Source organism: Salmo trutta, chromosome 5 (genome assembly GCF_901001165.1).
Source record: "Salmo trutta chromosome 5, fSalTru1.1, whole genome shotgun sequence".
Lineage (NCBI taxonomy): Eukaryota > Metazoa > Chordata > Actinopteri > Salmoniformes > Salmonidae > Salmo > Salmo trutta.
In genome coordinates this window covers 46,090,929-46,113,193 of record NC_042961.1, presented here as the reverse complement: position 1 = coordinate 46,113,193, position 22,265 = coordinate 46,090,929, and the positions used below count along the sequence as shown (strand labels likewise).

Below are 22,265 nucleotides of genomic sequence, written 5' to 3'. Positions count from 1 at the left end.
TAAATTGATCAAAATAATTCAAGTTTTGTCTTGGATTGTGTTGCACTTGTTTCATAAGGTAAGTGTCCATTTGAATGTGTTATCAAATGGACAATCGTTGAATTGAATTCTATCAGTAAGGAACATTTTGTTATTAAACTCAGTCTTGAATATTAATCTAAAAATACACTACTGCTGACTTGAATCAATGGAATGCTTTGCTTACAGCAGTTTAGTCAAATAACAGTTTAGTGATATAAACTAAAAATACATGTCTAAAAAGTAGGGTGGCGCCATTTTGAAAATGTCCACCTGCAGATGAGTGACTAAAACGTACTTTGCCGACTCAACAGTACGGCTTTAGGTTGTAGTCAGCTAAACCTGCTACGCTGAAACAAAATGATTATCTGCCTTTTTGCCACACTGCAAATCTATTGTACTGATACTTCTGTGATGTGGCAGCCACTAAAGAGGGAAGCGGGAAAGACATCGTCCATCACTCCTCACCTCTCCCTTCCCGTGGTTCCCCACGTCGGGGAGACAGACACCGATACCCTGACAGAGATTCCCGACAGACAGGCCCAGGCGGAAGACGAGGATGAGTTTGGCTACAGCTGGAGTGAGTTTGACTCTATGAACAGATCTAGGGACAGTTACCCTCCCCTTAATCCTAACCGACCAATAAGGGCAACTTCCTCCTTCTTCATGAAAGGTCACTCATTGGATCGAAGTTGGCTAACTAATTATGTTATCTGGGTTCTCATATTGTTATTGTGGATCATTATACAATGAACAAGACCATGGATGGAGCCAGTGCAGAAACAACTCCTAGCCCCTACTCCCTAGGCACTTGAATATAACTGAATATACACTGCTCAAAAAAATATAGGGAACACTTAAACAACACAATGTAACTCCAAGTCAATCACACTTCTGTGAAATCAAACTGTCCACTTAGGAAGCAACACTGATTGACAATAAATTTCACATGCTGTTGTGCAAATGGAATAGACAACAGGTGGAAATTATAGGCAATTAGCAAGACACCCCCAATAAAGGAGTGGTTCGGCAGGTGGTGACCACAGACCACTTCTCAGTTCTTATGCTTCCTGGCTGATGTTTTGGTCACTTTTGAATGCTGGCGGTGCGTTCACTCTAGTGGTAGCATGAGACGGAGTCTACAACCCACACAAGTGGCTCAGGTAGTGCAGCTCATCCAGGATGGCACATCAATGCGAGCTGTGGCAAGAAGGTTTGCTGTGTCTGTCAGCGTAGTGTCCAGAGCATGGAGGCGCTACCAGGAGACAGGCCAGTACATCAGGAGACGTGGAGGAGGCCGTAGGAGGGTAACAACCCAGCAGCAGGACCGCTACCTCCGCCTTTGTGCAAGGAGGAGCAGGAGGAGCACTGCCAGAGCCCTGCAAATTGACCTCCAGCAGGCCACAAATGTGCATGTGTCTGCTCAAACGGTCAGAAACAGACTCTATGAGGGTGGTATGAGGGCCCGACGTCCACAGGTGGGGGTTGTGCTTATAGCCCAACACCGTGCAGGACGTTTGGCATTTGCCAGAGAACACCAAGATTGGCAAATTCGCCGCTGGCGCCCTGTGCTCTTCACAGATGAAGCAGGTTCACACTGAGCACATGTGACAGATGTGACAGAGTCTGGAGACGCCGTGGAGAACGTTCTGCTGCCTGCAACATCCTCCAGCATGACCGGTTTGGCGGTGGGTCAGTCATGGTGTGGGGTGGCATTTCTTTGGGGGGCCGCACAGCCCTCCATGTGCTCGCCAGAGGTAGCCTGACTGCCATTAGGTACCGAGATGAGATCCTCAGACCCCTTGTGAGACCATATGCTGGTGCGGTTGACCCTGGGTTCCTCCTAATGCAAGACAATGCTAGACCTCATGTGGCTGGAGTGTGTCAGCAGTTCCTGCAAGAGGAAGGCATTGATGCTATGGACTGGCCCGCCCGTTCCCCAGACCTGAATCCAATTGAGCACATCTGGGACATCATGTCTCGCTCCATCCATCAACGCCACGTTGCACCACAGACTGTCCAGGAGTTGGCGGATGCTTTAGTCCAGGTCTGGGAGGAGATCCCTCAGGAGACCATCCGCCACCTCATCAGGAGCATGCCCAGGCGTTGTAGGGAGGTCATACAGGCACGTGGAGGCCACACACACTACTGAGCCTCATTTTGACTTGTTTTAAGGACATTACATCAAAGTTGGATCAGGCTGTAGTGTGGTTTTCCACTTTAATTTTGAGTGTGACTCCAAATTCAGACCTCCATGGGTTGATAAATTGGATTTCCATTGATTGTTTTTGTGTAATTTTGTTGTGAGCACATTCAACTATGTAAAGAAAAAAGTATTTAAGATTATTTCTTTCATTCAGATCTAGGATGTGTTGTTTAAGTGTTCCCTTTATTTTTTGAGCAGTATATATGATAGGTGAACGTCTTACAAATTCATCATGAGCAATGTGCAGCTACTACCATATTGTTTAAACCTATCAAATCCTTTCAGATTAACATGAAGTACCACTGCCTAGTGGGTAGGCACTAGGGTTTGTTTCCATGGATTCAGCCAGCTCCCTCTTAGCTTGCCTACTCCCATGTGCTACCACCTAGTGGCCACTAGAGGGCCTCCACATTGCATTTTGAACATGACCTGATCTGTCTTGCCAGTGCATGAATTGGGCTGGAACACCCAAAATAGGTACAGGCACCTATTTCAGTCTACTTCAAGCACTAAGTTTTGCTGCTAGGCTCCCAAGGCAAGTGAACTTGGCTAGCACAATCATAGTATACCTATCCAATTATTCAAAATGCAGTGTCTAGGGGATAGGGCAAGGGGTGGTTTCTGGATGGGGCCTCAGGCTCTTCTGATTATGGACAGTATAGTCCCTGCTGGGCCCCTGGTGTGTGTGTGTGCCCTGTGGGGATCAGATTGATGAGGTGAGTCAGGGAGATTAGTACAGGAGTGATGGTACAGTACAGTCTGTGGCACACAGCCCAGAACAACATGGTCTCCTCTGAATACAAGCCATTCCACAGAGATAGAGAGAGAGGCCTGTCTCTCTGTCATGATCAATACAAACCTAGGTTTGGCAGTCTCTTTGTAAGTTGAAACGATGACATATTTGACTCTATTGTGAGATGTGTTGAGTATGACTTTGCATTTTGATGTGATCCTTTAGTTTAGAACCACTGACTATGATTTCTGTTGTTTCATTTCCATTCATGGCTTGGTTGTATGAGTATAGCAAGTCAAGAAAAGCTATCCAGCTCAAATCTATGCCATACACTACATAGGAAGCTATTCAGTTATATAGTCAATCATTTGACATTCATCAGTATGATGTTTCAGTGGTTCGACTCCTTTCAATCTAGCCACTGTTCTCTACAGAGAGCATCATTCAGCGCTACGGCAGCCTTCCGGGGCTGCTGCACATGATTGAGCTGGAGAAGGGGAAGACCGGCCTGGGCCTTAGTCTGGCTGGCAACCGCGACCGCTCTCGCCTGAGCGTGTTTGTGGTCGGGATCGACCCCTGTGGCGCCGCCAGCAAAGATGGTCGCATTGTGGTTGGGGATGAACTGTTGGAGGTAAGGAACTTGGATTAGTAACTTAGTGGTCACCGACGCTATAGATAGGTGGTTTTTAACCAGGAGTTGGTGCCTACTGGGTATTATGTACTAAATCACATTATGTCTCGATTAGGTTTTCCTCTCTGATTTCATATCCAATCTCCACAATATTATCTAAGGTTTGCAGGAAGGAAGCGAAACAAATGCCAGTTGCTGAATTGAATAATGCGGTATGTTAGACAGTAGTAACAAATTCCATATTGTTAATTTCTGCACCCTATCAGATCAACGGGCAGATTTTGTATGGGAGGAGTCACCAGAATGCCTCCTCCATCATCAAAAGCGCTCCGTCGAAGATCAAGATCATTTTCATCAGGTAGTGTACTTGAAGAACCAAGGAAATATATCACCCGTCTTTATTCCCATCCCCCACCAAGTATATTTTCAACTGAACCACCAAGTTCAACTCGTTTCTGCCTTGCATAAAACAATATAATCACTCATCCCAATTCTTTGCAATGACAAAAAAAAAAATACAGATTCTGTAGCTGAGCCCCTTCAGTATTAGAGGACTAGTTTAAGCCTAATAACATCACCATACAAAGCCCAGTAGAGGGAGCTGTGGTGTTACAAAAGACTGATCTAAACTGATATCAGTGCAGACAGGCAACACATACTCCAAGATGTCTCCTTCCATTGTATCCTGCGTTATTCCTGGTAAGGTCACATGATCATGGAAAACCAACGGCCCAGCTACTTATGACAGGCCAAAAGAAATCTGACCAAAATAAGGCAGGCAGGAACACACACTACTTAACTCAACTGACAGCCTCAATTAGACTGTGTGGTTCACAGACTCGGGATACATCCCAAATGGCACCCTATTCCCTACATTGTTCACTATTTCTGACCAAAGTAGTGCACTGCGTAGGGAATAGGGTTCCATTTGCGACCAACTCATGAGCTATGGCTCTCAGACAGACAGAAAGATGTGTCCTGAAGCAGTGACTAGTGATTTACTCTTGAGTTATGACTGGTGGACAGGAACACAGATGCTCTGAACCAGATGGCTGTAGGACCAGTGAGGGAACATGGAGACACCCTGGAGCCCCAGACAGAGGTAAACATGCCACATGCACACACACATGATATTTCCCTTCTCACACAGGAACACAGACACATATTCACACACTGTCTCCCTGTAATCCTGTCTCGGTAGCTTGGTTCTCTGATTGAAAAAGGCCTTAGGGGTATGAAGCAGCTCAATGACTGAAAAGGCTCTATGTTCTACTCTTTCAATCTCTTATTAATCATTTTCTCACAGCTAGAAACATGTACTTCCATTGCACCCTCGGCGATCGATGTCGACATGTTCAAGTATGTGCGGCACGTCATTCTACCGAAGGTGAGTTACCTTGAGACTCTCCCATGCTGCTCTGCTATTAGTTAACATAGGCTCAGACCGCTTCATGGGGAGAGGGAGGGAAATAGGGAAAAAAGGAGACTATTCTCTATTCTAATTGACTAGGCTGCTACAAGAGGGAGGGAAGAAAATGAGAGAGGGAGGACAGTAATCTACCCTAGGGACTGAGAGAGAGCAGGATGGACAGAGAGGCTAAAGAGGATGTGAACCTATTCTAGTTTAATGGGTCTTCTGACAAGCCAAACACCTGGATGGGAGTCTCAGCCTAGTTGTCTGTCCACATGGTTTATTATATAATAGTCTATTAGAGGATCACGGTATGAAGTCAACATCTGGTATGGGCACATACCAGACACATACTTTTCTGTTACATCCTCTCAGTCCCCAGGAACAACAGATCATGCCGTTTCAAGATGCTGAGTAGAACTGGGTCGTGTTCATTAGGGCACACCCTAGCAAACCGTTTTGCAATGGAAAACTAAAATGAGTGTATCTTATTGGCCAAGTTCAGATAGTACCACCCTGTTTCTATATTGCCCCGGGGGCCGCATTCGGTCTTCAATGAGGTCCAGCGGGACGTAATGAAAATTGATTATTTCCTTGCTGTCAAAATTAGCCTGAAGATAGTCCCCTAGCAATCTTTTTTTTTTGATGCTCCCTGACTGTCTAGCTTTAATTTAAGTGATTATTAGCAAGCTGGACACAGTCAAGAAACTGTATGAATGTAGGTCCATTATCATCTCTACACAATTTCGATTTGGTTTTAGTCATTTTAAGTATATCTAGTATATTGTGTGTGTGTGTGTGTGTGTGTGTGTGTGTGTGTGTGTGTGTGTGTGTGTGTGTGTGTGTGTGTGTGTGTGTGTGTGTGTGTGTGTGTGTGTGTGTGTGTGTGTGTGAACTCAGCAAAAAAAGAAACGTACCTTTTTCAGGACCCTCTCTTTCAAAGATAATTCGTAAAAATGTTAATATTTTCACAGATCATTGTAAAGGGTTTAAACACTGTTTCCCATGCTTGTTCAATGAACCATAAAGAATGAATGAACATGCACCTGGGAAACGGTCGTTAAGACGCTAACAGCTTACAGACGGTAGGCAATTAAGGTTACAGTTATGAAAGCTTAGGACACTAAAGAGGCCTTTCTACTGACTCTGAAAAACAACATCTGCACAGGATCGGTACATCCGAACATCACACCTGCGGGACAGGTACAGGATGGCAACAACAACTGTCCGAGTTACACCAGGAACGCAGACAGGACTGGCAAAAGTGCTGATGATGCTGTGACACACCGCCCCAAACCATGACGGACCCTCCACCTCCAAATCGATCCCGCTCCAGAGTACAGACCTCGGTGTAACGCTCATTCCTTCGACGATAAACGCAAATCCGACCATCACCCCTGGTGAGACAAAACCGTGAGTCGTCAGTGAAGAGCACTTTTTGCCAGTCCTGTCTGGTCCAGCGACGGTGGGTTTGTGCCCATAGGCAACATTGTTGCCGGTGATGTCTGGTGAGGACCTGCCTTACAACAGGCCTACAAGCCCTCAGTCCAGCCTCTCTCAGCCTATTGCGGACAGTCTGAGCACTGATGGAGGGATTGTGCGTTCCTGGTGTAACTCGGGCAGTTGTTGTTGCCATCCTGTACCTGTCCCGCAGGTGTGATGTTCGTATGTACCGATCCTGTGCAGGTGTTGATACACGTGGTCTGTCACTGTGAGGACGATCAGCTGTCCATCCTGTCTCCCTGTTGTGCTGTCTTAGGCTTCTCACAGTACGGACATTGCAATTTATTTCCCTGGCCACATCTGCAGTCATGCCTCCTTGCAGTATGCCTAAGGCACGTTCACGCAGATGAGCAGGGACCCTGGGCATCTTTCATTTGGTGTTTTTCAGAGTCAGTAGAAAGGCCTCTTTAGTGTCCTAGGTTTTCATAACTAGGACACTAAAGAGTGACTTTAATTGCCTACCGTCTTTAAGCTGTTAGTGTCTTAACGACCGTTCCACAGGTGCATGTTCATGAATTGTTTATGGTTCATTGAAGAAGCATGGAAAACAGTGTTTAAACCCTTTACAATGAAGATCTGTGAAGATATTTGGATTTTTATGAATTATCTTTGAAAGAGAGGGTCCTGAAAAAGGGACGTTTCTTTTTTTGCTGACTTTAGAACCATAATGTTCCAAACTGCCTCACAATTTACAAAACAAATCGTTCTTGCATTGTGACGTTTCTGGTTATCAATGGCTCGCTTTGTTCATGTTTAATGTGTCATTGTGCACGATTCACTGTGTCTATAATTATGGTTGACAGGGAGGTATTGAAGAAAATTCAAGTACATTATCTCTTTTGAACTCAAGGAGGAGGGTGGATTCGGCATCACTTTCGGTGAGGAAGACCCCAAGAACGGGGTGGTGATTCAGAGTATAACTGAAAAAGGACCAGCAGGAAAGGTATGTCACTCTGTCTTACTCTCCTGATTCAAACAGGTGTCCTCTGTAGCACTGTTCTTCAATCCTGGTCCTGGGGACCCACAAGGTCAGCAGACTTTTGTTCCAGCCTAGCGCTAACACACCTGATAAAACTAAGAGGACCTTGATTAGTTCAATCAATAAAGTGCTGGGTTGGAACAAAAGCATGCACACCCTGTAGCTGTCCAGGAGCCGTTTTAAAGAACAATGCTGGACAGAAAATAATATTGGACATCCTACATGTTATGCTAATTGGATGGATATATTTTAAGATTAAAAACTTTCTCTAACACCAGTCCTGTATTACTCTATGCAGGACGGCAGCATCAAATCTGGAGATAAACTCCTGGCTGTGGAGGATGAACCAGTGGTGGGCTACACTGTGGAGAGGGTAAGATCTGCCTCTGCAGCCATTTTAGACACACCCTACGGCCAGGGTTAATGGATAGTAATTTGATTAGTTTGTTGAGTGTTTATTTTATTACTTTATTTTCAAATTTTTATTGTTACATATACATGCATTTTACATAGTTTAACATTTATAGACCACAGGGATGGGCAAAATATACTGAATACATATGCAAAATACCATAAAGATCAATATATCAAAATAAACTTGTATTAAAATACAATAATACATTTGCAGCTGGCCCGAACAGCAACAACATTCTCAGTAACCGTTACAAAAACGTGTTACTTGCTCTGACTGTGATACAGTGCCTTGCGAAAGTATTCGGCCCCCTTGAACTTTTCGACCTTTTGCCACATTTCAGGCTTCAAACATAAAGATATAAAACTGTAATTTTTTGTGAAGAATCAACAACAAGTGGGAAACAATTATGAAGTGGAACGAAATGTATTGGATATTTCAAACTTTTTTAACAAATAAAAAACTGAAAAATTGGCCGTGCAAAATTATTCAGCTCCTTTACTTTCAGTGCAGCAAACTCTCTCCAGAAGTTCAGTGAGGATCTTTGAATGATCCAATGTTGACCTAAATGACTAATGATGATAAATAGAATCCACCTGTGTGTAATCAAGTCTCCGTATAAATGCACCTGCTCTGTGATAGTCTCAGAGGTCCGTTTAAAGCGCAGAGAGCATCATGAAGAACAAGGAACACACCAGGCAGGTCCGAGATACTGTTGTGGAGAAGTTTAAAGCCGGATTTGGATACAAAAAGATTTCCCAAGCTTTAAACATCCCAAGAGCACTGTGCAAGCGATAATATTGAAATGGAAGGAGTATCAGACCACTGCAAATCTACGAAGACCCGGCCGTCCCTCTAAACTTTCAGCTCATACAAGGAGAAGACTGATCAGAGATGCAGCCAAGAGGCCCATGATCACTCTGGATGAACTGCAGAGATCTACAGCTGAGTTGGGAGACTCTGTCCATAGGACAACAATCAGTCGTATACTGCACAAATCTGGCCTTTATGGAAGAGTGGCAAGAAGAAAGCCATTTCTTAAAGATATCCATAAAAAGTGTCGTTTAAAGTTTGCCACTAGCCACCTGGGAGACACACCAAACATGTGGAAGAAGGTGGTCTGGTCAGATGAAACCAAAATCGAACTTTTTGGCAACAATGCAAAACGTTATGTTTGGCGTAAAAGCAACACAGCTCATCACCCTGAACACACCATCCCCACTGTCAAACATGGCGGTGGCAGCATCATGGTTTGGGCCTGCTTTTCTTCAGCAGGGGCAGGGAAGATGGTTAAAATTGATGGGAAGATGGATGGAGCCAAATACAGGACCATTCTGGAAGAAAACCTGATGGAGTCTGCAAAAGACCTGAGACTGGGACGGAGATTTGTCTTCCAACAAGACAATGATCCAAAACATAAAGCAAAATCTACAATGGAATGGTTCACAAATAAACATATCCAGGTGTTAGAATGGCCAAGTCAAAGTCCAGACCTGAATCCAATCGAGAATCTGTGGAAAGAACTGAAAACTGCTGTTCACAAACGCTCTCCATCCAACCTCACTGAGCTCGAGCTGTTTTGCAAGGAGGAATGGGCAAAAATGTCAGTCTCTCGATGTGCAAAACTGATAGAGACATACCCCAAGCGACTTACAGCTGTAATCGCAGCAAAAGGTGGCACTACAAAGTATTAACTTAAGGGGGCTGAATAATTTTGCACGCCCAATTTTTCAGTTTTTTATTTGTTAAAAAAGTTTGAAATATCCAATAAATTTTGTTCCACTTCATGATTGTGTCCCACTTGTTGTTGATTCTTCACAAAAAAATACAGTTTTATATCTTTATGTTTGAAGCCTGAAATGTGGCAAAAGGTCAAAGTTCAAGGGGGCCGAATACTTTCGCAAGGCACTGTATGTTGTGTTTAACTAACTTAGTTAAGCAAGTCATTCTGTGTGTGCTAAATGACCTAAATGTATATGTGAAAATGAACATGCCAAAATTAGCTGCAAAGCACACTGGGTATTGTTTTGTGGCTGAGCTCATTAGAATAATACTCAGCATGCTTTGCAATTGTTTACATATATATTAATGTTTACTTCATTTCGCAGACTCTTTTATCACACCATAGTGCGATCAGACTTCTGATACCAATGCAGGGTTAAAGGGTAACTGCAAACTGTAAACCGCTATTTAAAAAAAATGGTATAGAAAGGTATTTTGTGTTTTGAAAATACAAAATGCATTGGAGTATATTCAGCCCAGTGTAATTCAAATTACAAAATATTCAGGAATAATTCAAATACATATTTCAAATACATGTAACAGAAGTACTGCCCATCTCTGATAGACCATCTGTTGGGGACTATGCAATTGTGTATTTTCTTCCCTACGTTTCAGGTCCACTCTCTACTGGGGAACGCCAAAGGCTCAGTGAAGTTGACAATCTGCACGAATGAGTCATTGCCCCTCCCTCCCTACTACACTGATCAGGCCACCATCATCCCTAGCATCTACATGGCTAACCTGGGCCAGCCTGAGTCAGAGCCAATCAGGAGTGAGTAAACAGCTTGTCATGTGTTGACAGGAGGACATGCCGTACATCATTAGCATTTGGGTTTATTGAACGTAAACAACTTAGCTGAAGATTTTTTTTTACATAACTTAGATATTGGTGCTAGTTATAACTCAAAATCTGAACCAAGTATGATTCACTCAGTTAGGTAGAGCAGAGTGATATGCTTATAGGGCAAGTGCCCCAAACATCAATACCAATCACTTGGCAAACCAATCATGTCTGTGATTGTTAGTCAATAAGTTTCTGCAGATTTACACAATGTAGAATGAAACAGATACAGTATCCAAATATAGTATTAATATAGCCTCTAGTTTTACAGTGACTGAATATATTCTAGTCTGATTTTAGCCTGGTGCTTTAGCCAACTCCTCTGAATATTTTTTGTCATTGCCTTATGTTGAATAGCATGCCAATAATAATCTGAGGAATTGGCTAAAAGCAAAAAGATCTGGGACCAGGCTAGAATGAAAACATTTCTTCAATACTTTCATCTCAATTTCCCACTCTCTCATCAGGCTCAAGTCGCTCGTCCACCCCTGGCACTCTGGCCTCCTCTGACCCTGTGACCTGTCCCATCATCCCCGGCTGTGAGACCACCATAGACATCTCCAAAGGCCACACGGGCCTGGGCCTCAGCATCGTGGGGGGCTGTGACACTCTATTGGTAGGTCAGAGTGTCGGGGGTGGCTCTGTGATGCCGGGGGTGGCTCTGTGATGCCGGGGGTGGCTCTGTGATGCCGGGGGTGGCTCTGTGATGACTGTGGGTTTTTGAAGTGTCCCCTTGTATTGTAGAATAATAACAAAACTTGTATTTTTGAATAATCTATGACAGAACGGTTGTCGGATCCCAATTAACAGATTCCGAACTGACAGATACTGACAAAGAATCTGGGTTAGTTTTACATAGTTTTCCATAGATTTATCTGCAGCTTTAAATCAGAATTTACACTGGGTTTTTGTCCAATTCTATATTTTATAACAATACATAAGAAACAAGTAAAAGTTCAACCACTAACATTATGAGAAGACCAATTCCTACTACTACTTACACAATGATACAAACTTAAAAGATATGCCACCCACTTAGAAGTCTTTGGTTCTGTGTGCTTTTAGAGCTGGTAGTATTATCCCAGGTCTGAAATAGCTGTGGAGGCAGTGGAATGGCAAAGGAATATAGGAAATAATGCAGTCTGTCACACACGCACACACCCCGCTCCTCCTCTCCCCCCATATGCTCAGTCAGTCCTCAACCACAGGAGACAATATCCTGGAATGTGACCCTTGACCTGAGAATGAGCCCCCCCCCCCCCTAGACACCTACACACACAGACTCTAGCTAGTGTCAACCTGTTCCACTCTGTCTCTAATCTCTCATGTATTCCTGAACTCCTTCACATAGTCAAATAGAGAAATGAAGAGAATAAAATGACAATTTCTCTGTTTCACCTTGGTTCCTCCCTCCGTCTTCTATTTTTCCTTCTCTCTTTTCCCTGTTCCCTCCTACCGTGCCACACACCTCTAGTATTTCATCAGTTGTTTTCCCCCCTTTCTCACACTTCTTTCTCTTCTCTTTCTCTAGGGGACCATCATCATTCACGAGGTCTATGAGGAGGGAGCTGCCTCCAAGGATGGGAGACTTTGGGCTGGGGACCAGATCCTGGAGGTAATGGAATGTAACAGGGCCTATATTCATAATTTAGGATCAGTTCCACCCTCTTTCCTATCCCTGTAATCATATTCCTCATGATATAAAAGGCTAAACTGATCCTAGATCATATAGGCACATATTTCACACTCTAGTATAACACTGCATTCATATCACTAAGTGCCTCTTAAGATAGGATTTGGTTCATAGAATCTGAATTCTATGCACTTTTAATTGCACTTGAATCATATGTTACATCTAAAATTATAGAAACATAGACAATGAATGGTATATATGGTCATTATATGTATAGATGACGTCATATATAGAATGACATCTTAATAGTCAGCTTAACTCTCTGACAGCCACCCTTTTGCCCTTTGCTTTGTTATAGACTAGGGGTGGGACTGAGGCTGTTTGTCATGGCAACTCAGTCAATGGGGCTGGAAGTACCTCACTTAACCCCCTTTCAATACATGCACGCACGCACACACCAACACATATACACATACTCTTATGACTTAATTGCCCCAGCTAAGCAGTAGTATTCATACTGCTCATGATAGGGTCAGGGGGAGGGTGAGAGAGTGGCCACCCATTCTGTGGCTCAAGCAGAACCAACGTCATTAGCGACCCATTTCAGTTTGCTGTGAGAAAAGCCATACATGGCTATGCTAGCGCTAATGGGCTATATCCCCTTGATATGGACCCTTAAAGAGGTTGAACGGGATCTTAAGCACTTACAAATTCTGAACATATTGTTCACATAGGAATTCGTAACATATCATACGAATTGCAGGATTTAAAAAAAATAATCATTTGCAGGACGTAACATATAATACGAATGGATGATGTTGTGCACAATTTTCGGGGACCCGTTTTGGCTCGTGTGTGCTACTTTCAACACTACTGGCTGAAATTGTACAAAACCTCTAGCATCACTTTAAAATAGGTTGCCGTTCTCAGCTCTAAACTAAGTACATTGTGGTGTTATTACCAGAAAAGATTTTCAAAATATAAGTATAATTATACTAAAGTATAGGCCCACCCTCAGACATGTATGCTAGCTGTTGACTGTGTATGTTACATTATTCACGTTCTTCACCAATATTCATGTTTGTCAGTGTGTTCTGGCCTACAGTGTTTCTATACATAGGAACAATATAACATGCTATCCATTGTACCCTTGCTGCCACATTTTATATTGACAAATCTGTTTGTTTCTCTCGCACTCTCTTGCTCTCTCTCACTATCCCTTCCTCTCATCTCTCTCTCCCCCACTAATCTCCCTCCCTCCCCATCTCCGTAGGTGAATGGCATTGACCTGCGCGTGGCCACTCACGACGAAGCTATCAACGTGCTACGGCAGACCCCTCAGCGGGTGCGTCTGAGCGTGTTCAGGGATGAGGCCCAGTACAAGGAGGAGGACCTCTGGGATGCCTTTACCGTGGAGCTGAACAAGAAGCCCGGCCAGGGCCTGGGCCTCAGCATTGTGGGGAGGAGGTACTCGAACCTATAAGTCTTATAGGGACGTTTGACTGACAACATTTAAGGGGTGGCTTAAAATATACATCGTGAACGGGGATGTCCTAAAATGTACAACGTACATTTGTATGTCCTCAAATGTACACCATAAACAGGGATGTCATAAAATCTACACAGTGTAAAGATGTTGGAGAGAAGCTTTCTTTCGCTAGGATGATTAGATGAGTTTATTTGTCACATGCACAGGGTCGCAGATGTAATTGCAGGGTACAGTGACATTCTTAAGCTTGGCGCTCCAACAGCGCAGGTCAAAAAGAGAAGTGAATGAAACAATAAAAAAAAATGATGTTAATATATACATATTTACAACTGTAACAATGATAAATTCCATTGGGGGTGGGAGCAGGGTAAATGTCCATGCGGGGTGAGGATGTCCCAGAGGGGATGTCCATAGGGGGAGCAGCAACCCATCAGAGATGAACTAAGACCCTACTAGCGCCTCTAGAGCAATGGTTCTTAGTCCCATTCACGGGGGGGGGACATTTTTGTTCCAGCCCAGCACTAATACACTTGATTCAAGTAATCAACTTATCTTGTTTTTTTTTTAATTTAGACCACAATTAGATTATTGGACATAGTTTAAATAATGTGTTGACTCATTCAGACTCATATAAGGTCATGCTGAGCCATCCTCAGTGTGTTATCCCAGTAGATAACAACACACGCCTTGAGGGTCTCTCAACACATGGTGTCAGAGATGTGTGACCTCTAGCCCTAACTCACTGGAGACAGACAGCACAGGAATGGCCCCAGCAGAGAAACCTCAGGCAACCACCAGTGCGTGTGTGTGTGTGTGTGTGTGTGTAACATGCATCTCCTGTTTGCCTGAGCCAATTAGACATCTGAGGAGTCAGGCCTGCAGCGATGACGGGGATTGTGTGGTGTGTGTGCAGGCCACAGGTTATTTAGCATTGGGGGTCAAGATGTTTGACCTTTCCCATCTCAGTGATTAACATTGGCCATTGCATTGACTAGTTGCTATACTTGCTAAGAAACGAGTTAAATCAATGGTGACAGGGGGGGAGCCAACACTTGTTTTAATATACACTTGTTCTAGTAAGAAAATGAAGAGAATATAATGAGGAAGATTAGGAATTTAAAGATGTAAATGTGTTCTTCATTCAACATAGGAAACGAAAAAGGAAACCTTCTAGAACCGGTACCGAATTGAAGAGTCTGAACGGGAACCGGTATCGGAAAAGAAAAAAAATCCCAAAGATACCCAGCCCTTGCCCTAGTAGATAGATGTATAGATAAGTCCCACATACACCAAGGTAGATATACCCTGGATTTCGGTCATCCTACCTGCTTTGGAACCTGCTTTTCCTTAAGACATCTATAGATCCTGAACCACAGCAGGAGGCGGGCATTTGATTAGCTTTCTTACCTAATAGATTGTTAGATAGATTGATAGATACCTTATTGTCCTTAGAGAGAGCCTATTAGTTAAATACAACATTTTAGAACAACACAAAAAAAGCTACACTTAAAATACATCATTTGATTTGCTATCAAATTCTAACTGCAAAATGCTCACACGCAAATGACAGACACATGCGCAGAGACCAAGCACTCACACTAACGCAACATAAACCCTGGTTAACTCGTATGTTGTTTCTATCCCCAACAGGAACGACACAGGGGTGTTTGTGTCGGACATAGTGAAAGGGGGCGTGGTGGAGATTGACGGGAGGCTGATGCAGGGAGACCAGATCCTCTCCGTCAACAAGGAGGATGTCAGAAACGCCACCCAGGAGTCAGTGGCTGCACTGCTGAAGGTGAACCTATGACGGAACCATAGGAAGCTGGGTCAAATAAAGCCTGGTCCCAGATCTGTTGGTGCCGTCTTGATATATGACCACAGGCTTTGGCTATACAGCAGTAACAGATTTGGGACTAGGCTGGGTTTTTGTTGTCTCAAATTAAAATTGTTGATGTGGATCGATAATTTATGTATTTAAAAAGGAAATGTATAATGAGTGTTGTATTGGCTCTTTACCGACCGGTTGGTGTGAAATACATCACTAGCATCTCTTCTTTGGATGGTTTGTTTAGTTGAAAACCTATTTATGTGTTTGTATGTTTACATGTTTGTGTTTGCAGTGTGGTGTGGGACCCATAGTGATGGAGGTGGGCAGATTTAAAGCCGGACCCTTCCACTCTGAGAGAAGGTTTTCACAGAGCAGTCAGGTAAGCTGCCATTTCGTTTTCTGAACCTTAATTATATCCTGGGGCCTGTTCAGGAGAGCAATGTTACAGAATGTTCAGATAGAAATGCATCTAACAGATAGGACCCATGTAGAATAGGGACACCCTGTAAGCTCTATTCATTACAGTTCTATCTGAATAGATTTCAGCTCACTGAATACTCCCTAGTTCTCTTCCTTCCTCTATATCCTATTGGTAGTCCTTAGTCCCAAAATAGAGTTCAGATAAAGGAAAGCAATTTGTCATTCAATTCACGTTTCTCTTTCCTTGTGTTTGGGTAGATGAGCGAAACGGGCAGCTGCAAGGTGACCCCTCACTCGCTTTCAGCCTCCTCTGGTAGCCTCCAGATGGACTGTGACAGCGTACAACATACAAGTCAGGAGTCTAAGACCTTTTTAGTTGATAAACATCTAGCTGTATGGAAAACTAAAGCTAGCCGTCATGTCGTGGTCTCATTTGTGTTGATTCATTTTGGCTGTTTACTTTTGTTTTCTCTTGTTGTTTACTCTTTTACAAAGCACTGGACCAAGAGGAGATCAGAAGTGTTGAATTCACAAAGGTCAGCTTTCTTTTATAATATTTATAATTATATCGATAAACAAATCTGTTTTTAGCTTGTCCTTGTATTAAGATTGCTGCAACATGCCGATTGTGTCAATCTAAATCACATAATAAAAAAATCCCCATCAAAATCTGTCAGTTTAAGCTAGAGGAATCTGTTTTTACATTGGATGCGTCTCCATCCGCCAATGCCGCACTTCCGTATCTGCAGAGCTAGAGCGCTGTTTGTCAGACATTGAGACATCCCGAAAATTGGTCTTCTCACGAAAACGTCTGTAGCGTCCGAACGGTTTGACCTAGAAACAATTATGACCACTATGGAAAGGGGAGACTCAGAACAGGTGGTCTCCATTTTGCACTATGACCGCCACAAGTGTCAGTGGACTCGTCTGACAGTAACCAGCACCGGTTTACAGAAATGAATGAAAGTACAGTTTGAAGGTAGTTTTGTGCCTACCCAAAAAAGGTTTAAATAATGTGTAAAAAACCACAAATATTTCCTAAGCTTTCTTATATCTCATAGGTATAGGACAAACACTTCAAAACTTTGTTTGTTATGATTTATTTTTGGACTCTTTTTTTGGGCATTTCTGAATGTTTTATTCAGTGTGTTTCTCAGGGCTATAGTAGTAAAGGCCAAATTAAATATTTTATCAAGTAACTTTTTCTATTGTTTTGATACCTAAAGGGGTCCCAAAATTCCAAATCAAATAGCTAAATTACCCATAGTATGACCATCTTATAATAATTCCACATGTCAGCTTAGAATCCCCCCCCATGGCTCCAACTACTTTACACTATTTAAATATGTATTTTATTTGTCTTTGTGAGGTAACTTACTGGTTAGTGATTATAGTGATTTTGAAGTACTTTTGTAATTGGTTGTCTTTCCTCATAGGGTGTCACTGATTCATTGGGCATCAGTATTGCGGGTGGAGTGGGCAGTCCCCTGGGCGATGTGCCTATCTTCATCGCCATGATGAACCCTACCGGTCTCGCTGCCCAGACACACAAACTCATGGTGGGTTGATACAGCAGCAGCTGTAGGGACCTGATCAAGAGAATATGGGTTATGTGGGCGATGTTTGTTGACTTCAAGGACCCTCAAGGAAAGTCAGACTCCGCTAATCACATGGAATCTATTCACTAAATGTTCACCCAAACGAGAGAAAGAGATTCGTTTTGAGCTACAAATAATTAAACAGCAAGGAGTTTTAACGTATCGATGAAAGTTCATACAAATTCACCAAATGCGAGCACAAACGTCAGGTTTAAGTCAACTTTAGAATATTTACACTTACAGTAAGTGTATTCCTCCTTTATTTGTGGCTGGTTCATTTTGGACAGTGGGCTATTCAGATTTGTGCACGTAACTCTGGTCAATCTTTGCTTAAAAATTTCATCTCAAGTCTAAATACTGCCTGTAGTCAGTCTCAAGTCATCACGTAGGTTGGTTCTATTAGTGTCGAGGGCCTTTACAGCTGAAAGCGATGACCTATGGCCTCCTGCAGAAGGACAGACAAACTGACCATTGTAGCCCCCACAGACAGACTGGCAGCAGACAATAGTAGCGCAGTAAGCCATAGGAGACCATAAATCTAGTTATACTGCACTGAGCCCATAAAATGTAACAGAATAGAGGGACTGTGTGGATGTCTTGAATAGATTATCTATGTTGGTATCCCTTCAAAAGAACAAGAAGAAATGGGTGAACTAAAACAGGCGAAACACAAAGCAGTGGTTTAGAAATACTGGATATGGTTTGCTTGCATTAGATATAGCCTACATTAACTTTATCAGTAGTTTTCTTATTTTATCATTACTAAGTCAGTATTATTGTAATATATTGCTTTATGATTCCTGGCTGAAGGCCAGCTGATGAGCGGTAATGGCTGAAGGCCAGCTGATGAGCGGTAATGGCTGAAGGCCAGCTGATGAGCGGTAATGGCTGAAGGCCAGCTGATGAGCGGTAATGGCTGAAGGCCAGCTGATGAGCGGTAATGGCTGAAGGCCAGCTGATGAGCGGTAATGGCTGAAGGCCAGCTGATGAGCGGTAATGGCTGAAGGCCAGCTGATGAGCGGTAATGGCTGAAGGCCAGCTGATGAGCGGTAATGGCTGAAGGCCAGCTGATGAGCGGTAATGCATGATCAATATTCAGCACAAGCCACTATCTTCCTTCCGCTAACCCCTTCAAATCACATTTTAGGTGTGGACTAACAGTGAAATGCTTACTCAAGGGCCCTTCCCAACAATGCAGAGAGAAAGAACATAGAGAAATAATAGAAAAGTAAAACACATAGTAGTAATAATAATAGCTAGTGGCATAAAAGACAATGCCTTAAATACATATTTGTTAGTTTACAGTACAATGCCTTAAATACGTCTTTGTTAGTTTACAGTACAATGCCTTAAATACATATTTGTTAGTTTACAATACAATGCCTTAAATACGTCTTTGTTAGTTTACAATACAATGCCTTAAATACATATTTGTTACTTTACTGTACAATGCCTTAAATACGTCTTTGTTAGTTTACAATACAATGCCTTAAATACATATTTGTTAGTTTACAATACAATGCCTTAAATACATATTTGTTAGTTTACAATACAATGCCTTAAATACATATTTGTTAGTTTACAGTACAATGCCTTAAATACGTCTTTGTTAGTTTACAATACAATGCCTTAAATACATATTTGTTACTTTACTGTACAATGCCTTAAATACGTCTTTGTTAGTTTACAATACAATGCCTTAAATACATATTTGTTAGTTTACAATACAATGCCTTAAATACATATTTGTTAGTTTACAATACAATGCCTTAAATACATATTTGTTAGTTTACAATACAATGCCTTAAATACGTCTTTGTTAGTTTACAATACAATGCCTTAAATACATCTTTGTTAGAATATGCCTACAAGGGCCTAGGAAGTATGCGGTTAGGGAACGATTAAGGGATTGATTTAGTGTTAGTTGCTGTCTCTAACCCAAATGTACCGGTATTACAAACATTGTGACCAAGGGGTTAACACATGCTGTAACCTCTAACCTTGTGACCTCTCTGTGACCCCTCCAGATCGGTGACATGATCGTCAGTATCTGTGGGACCGCTACTGAGGGTATGAGCCACAGCCAGGCCGTCACCCTGCTGAAGAATGCCACCGGCACCATCGAGCTGCAGGTCAGTGAAAGTGAATCAACGTCATTCTCCCAACTACAGTAAGGTTATACTAGTATTTTAGCAGTAATGCATTTACAGTACATCACATATTGTGTGAATACAGGTATACTGATGAAGTAGAGGTTTTCATATATACGTTGTATATGCATTGTTGCTAAAAGATGAGTATAGTCTTGAATCCAAGGGTGCGTACTGTGGAGATTGAGCTAACCTTAATTGATATATTATGCATTATTGGTAGCTTGTGCGTGTACAGTATAAAGCCCTGTTTTGTTTTATGTGCTTGCTGATGAAATTGTTCTTTATTGCAGTGCTCGAAAATGAACTGAACTGAACAAACTAAACTAAATGACCTTTTCATGTATCATTTGTTTTGCAACAACAAAACCCAACAGGTGGTAGCAGGGGGTGATACCACAGTGACCGGCCCGTCTCAGGAGCAAACTGCTGCCGGACTCTCAGTCTCCAGCCTTACTCCTACTAGCATCTTCCACGACGACCTGGGGTATGTACGCGCTCACACACACACACACACACACACACACACACACACACACACACCTGTTGTTTATGTCAAACCCGTACAGGGCCTGAGAAACATTTCTCTCCGTCCTACAGACCTCCTCAATATAAGACCATTACCCTGGCCAGGGGCCCAGATGGCCTGGGCTTCAGCATTGTTGGTGGCTTTGGAAGCCCACATGGAGACCTGCCCATTTATGTGAAAACCGTGTTTGGAAAGGTTAGGGGAAATCTCCTTTTTTTCACTGAATGATGTTTAATAGAGCAAGTCAGTATTAATATGTTAAATCGATTCAATCTATTCCTTTTGAATGTACATTTACGACAGTTGTAATTGTGGTAACCTGTGTGGTAACCTGTGTGGTAACCTGTGTGGTAACCTGGCGTGTCTGTTCTCCAGGGGGCAGCGTCAGAGGACGGGCGTCTGAAGCGGGGGGATCAGATTATGGCTGTTAACGGACAGAGTCTGGAGGGGGTCACCCACGAGGAGGCCGTGGGCATCCTGAAGAGGACCAAGGGTACAATTGCCCTCACTGTGCTCTCCTAGACACACACACACCTCACCCTACATGCATAGACAAAGACTCATACCTTGGTGTAGACACACATCCTAATATACTGTACATGTATTGAAATGTGAACACACCCATTCCTAAACTCTAACATGCTGACCAAACCGGATGCGCGTGTGCGCCGTTGCGAGCACGTTGATTTTGTTCACCCACACCAGAAGCGATCAGGACACACATGTTAAAATATCAAAACAAACTCTGAACCAATTATATTAATTTGTGGACAGGTCGAAAAGCATTAAACATTTATGGCAATTTAGCTAGCTAGCTTGCTGTTGCTAGTTAATTTGTCCCGGGATATAAACATCGGGTTGTTATTTTACCTGAAGTGCACAAGGTCCTCTACTCCGACAGATAAAACGGTAAACCAAATTAGTTTCTCGTCATCTCTCCTCCTTTCTTCAGGCTTCTTTTTCTTCTATGGACTTTATATGGCGGTTGGCAACCAACTTTACGGTGCATTACTACAACCGACTGGAGTGTGGACGTCAGTTTATCTTTCAATCACCCACGTGGGTATATGCTCCTAAACGCCAATGAGGATAAAGAGGCAGGACTTGTAGCACATTGAGCTTGACAAATAGAACCAACTTCTATTTTAGCGCCTGGCTACGCAGACGCTAGCTGTTGCGCGCAAGCAGGGTGGGTGCATTGATTGAATAACAGGTATGTGTACATTTATTTTGCAACGCTCACACACGCGACGTGAGCAGTGTGGTCAGCATGTAAGCTTGTTTTGATCTTGTATTGAGAAACACTGTGATCCATATTATTTGTATTTACAAAAAGCTACTGCAGGTAGACTGAAATATTCACTGGACAATGTGGCTCAGATCTTTTATACTCTAGTTTTCTATGCTCAGACATGGACTGTGTTATTATGATATTTAGGGTTAAGAGCCCTTTTAAACAATATGTGAAAAATATTGGTAGAATAAGACCATTATTTAAAGCTTATGCTACTGTAAACTGCTGTCCATCCTCTTCTATAGTGAAGTCACTGTCGTATTTAAGTCTAGACTCTAGACTGAATAACATTTGAATAACGTTTTGTTTGTGACGCAAACCACCTTTTCAGAAGTGAAATGATCTTAAAGCTTTGGTTTCTTGGTCAGAAGTTCTACAGACAAAGTATCTAAGTGTGTGGACGTGGTCACACACTCAGGGAAAGGAGAGGGTGTGTATGAGACGTAATGTACTTCTGCTAATGCAGATGTGAAGTATTGTTTCACAGTATTTTACCGTTCAAGTATTACCTTTTTTTTTTTTTTGTCATTTATTGGTCACTTTATCATAATATGATAGTAGGTGAAGGAAACCAGTTTATATGGTCCATCTCAGCTGTCTCCAACCTGGAGAGTTACTGCAGCCTTTTGCTCAAACCTAGCACTAGCACAGCTGTTTCACATAATCAACCGTTGACAGTTTTCAATATGGACAACAATTAGCCGAATCAAGTGTGTTATTGTGTATTTAGTTTGAGCTCCCTAATTCATTTCAAACCATTAGCTAGATACCCCATGTTCTAGTTACACAACAATGGATCCCTTTT

The 22,265-nt window shown here is 42.6% G+C and overlaps 1 protein-coding gene across 7 annotated transcripts in view; it reads left to right on the top strand.

Annotated features, from left to right (window-relative positions):
• Positions 1-20,909, top strand: part of LOC115194262 (multiple PDZ domain protein) — a 70,960-nt gene extending 50,051 nt beyond the window's left edge. For all 7 annotated transcript variants that reach the window (XM_029753841.1, XM_029753836.1, XM_029753837.1 and 4 more), the window contains 20 exons: positions 442-598; positions 3,392-3,588; positions 3,855-3,946; positions 4,615-4,690; positions 4,895-4,975; positions 7,353-7,445; positions 7,780-7,854; positions 10,291-10,447; positions 10,984-11,132; positions 12,048-12,131; positions 13,423-13,616; positions 15,289-15,436; positions 15,762-15,848; positions 16,148-16,241; positions 16,385-16,425; positions 17,326-17,448; positions 19,515-19,619; positions 20,015-20,124; positions 20,238-20,361; positions 20,542-20,909. In XM_029753841.1, coding sequence (XP_029609701.1) covers positions 442-598; positions 3,392-3,588; positions 3,855-3,946; positions 4,615-4,690; positions 4,895-4,975; positions 7,353-7,445; positions 7,780-7,854; positions 10,291-10,447; positions 10,984-11,132; positions 12,048-12,131; positions 13,423-13,616; positions 15,289-15,436; positions 15,762-15,848; positions 16,148-16,241; positions 16,385-16,425; positions 17,326-17,448; positions 19,515-19,619; positions 20,015-20,124; positions 20,238-20,361; positions 20,542-20,688 — 2,334 coding nt within the window. In that variant the 3' untranslated portion in view covers positions 20,689-20,909. The remainder of the gene's footprint in view (positions 1-441; positions 599-3,391; positions 3,589-3,854; positions 3,947-4,614; positions 4,691-4,894; positions 4,976-7,352; positions 7,446-7,779; positions 7,855-10,290; positions 10,448-10,983; positions 11,133-12,047; positions 12,132-13,422; positions 13,617-15,288; positions 15,437-15,761; positions 15,849-16,147; positions 16,242-16,384; positions 16,426-17,325; positions 17,449-19,514; positions 19,620-20,014; positions 20,125-20,237; positions 20,362-20,541) is intronic.
• Positions 20,910-22,265: the final 1,356 nt, after the last annotated feature.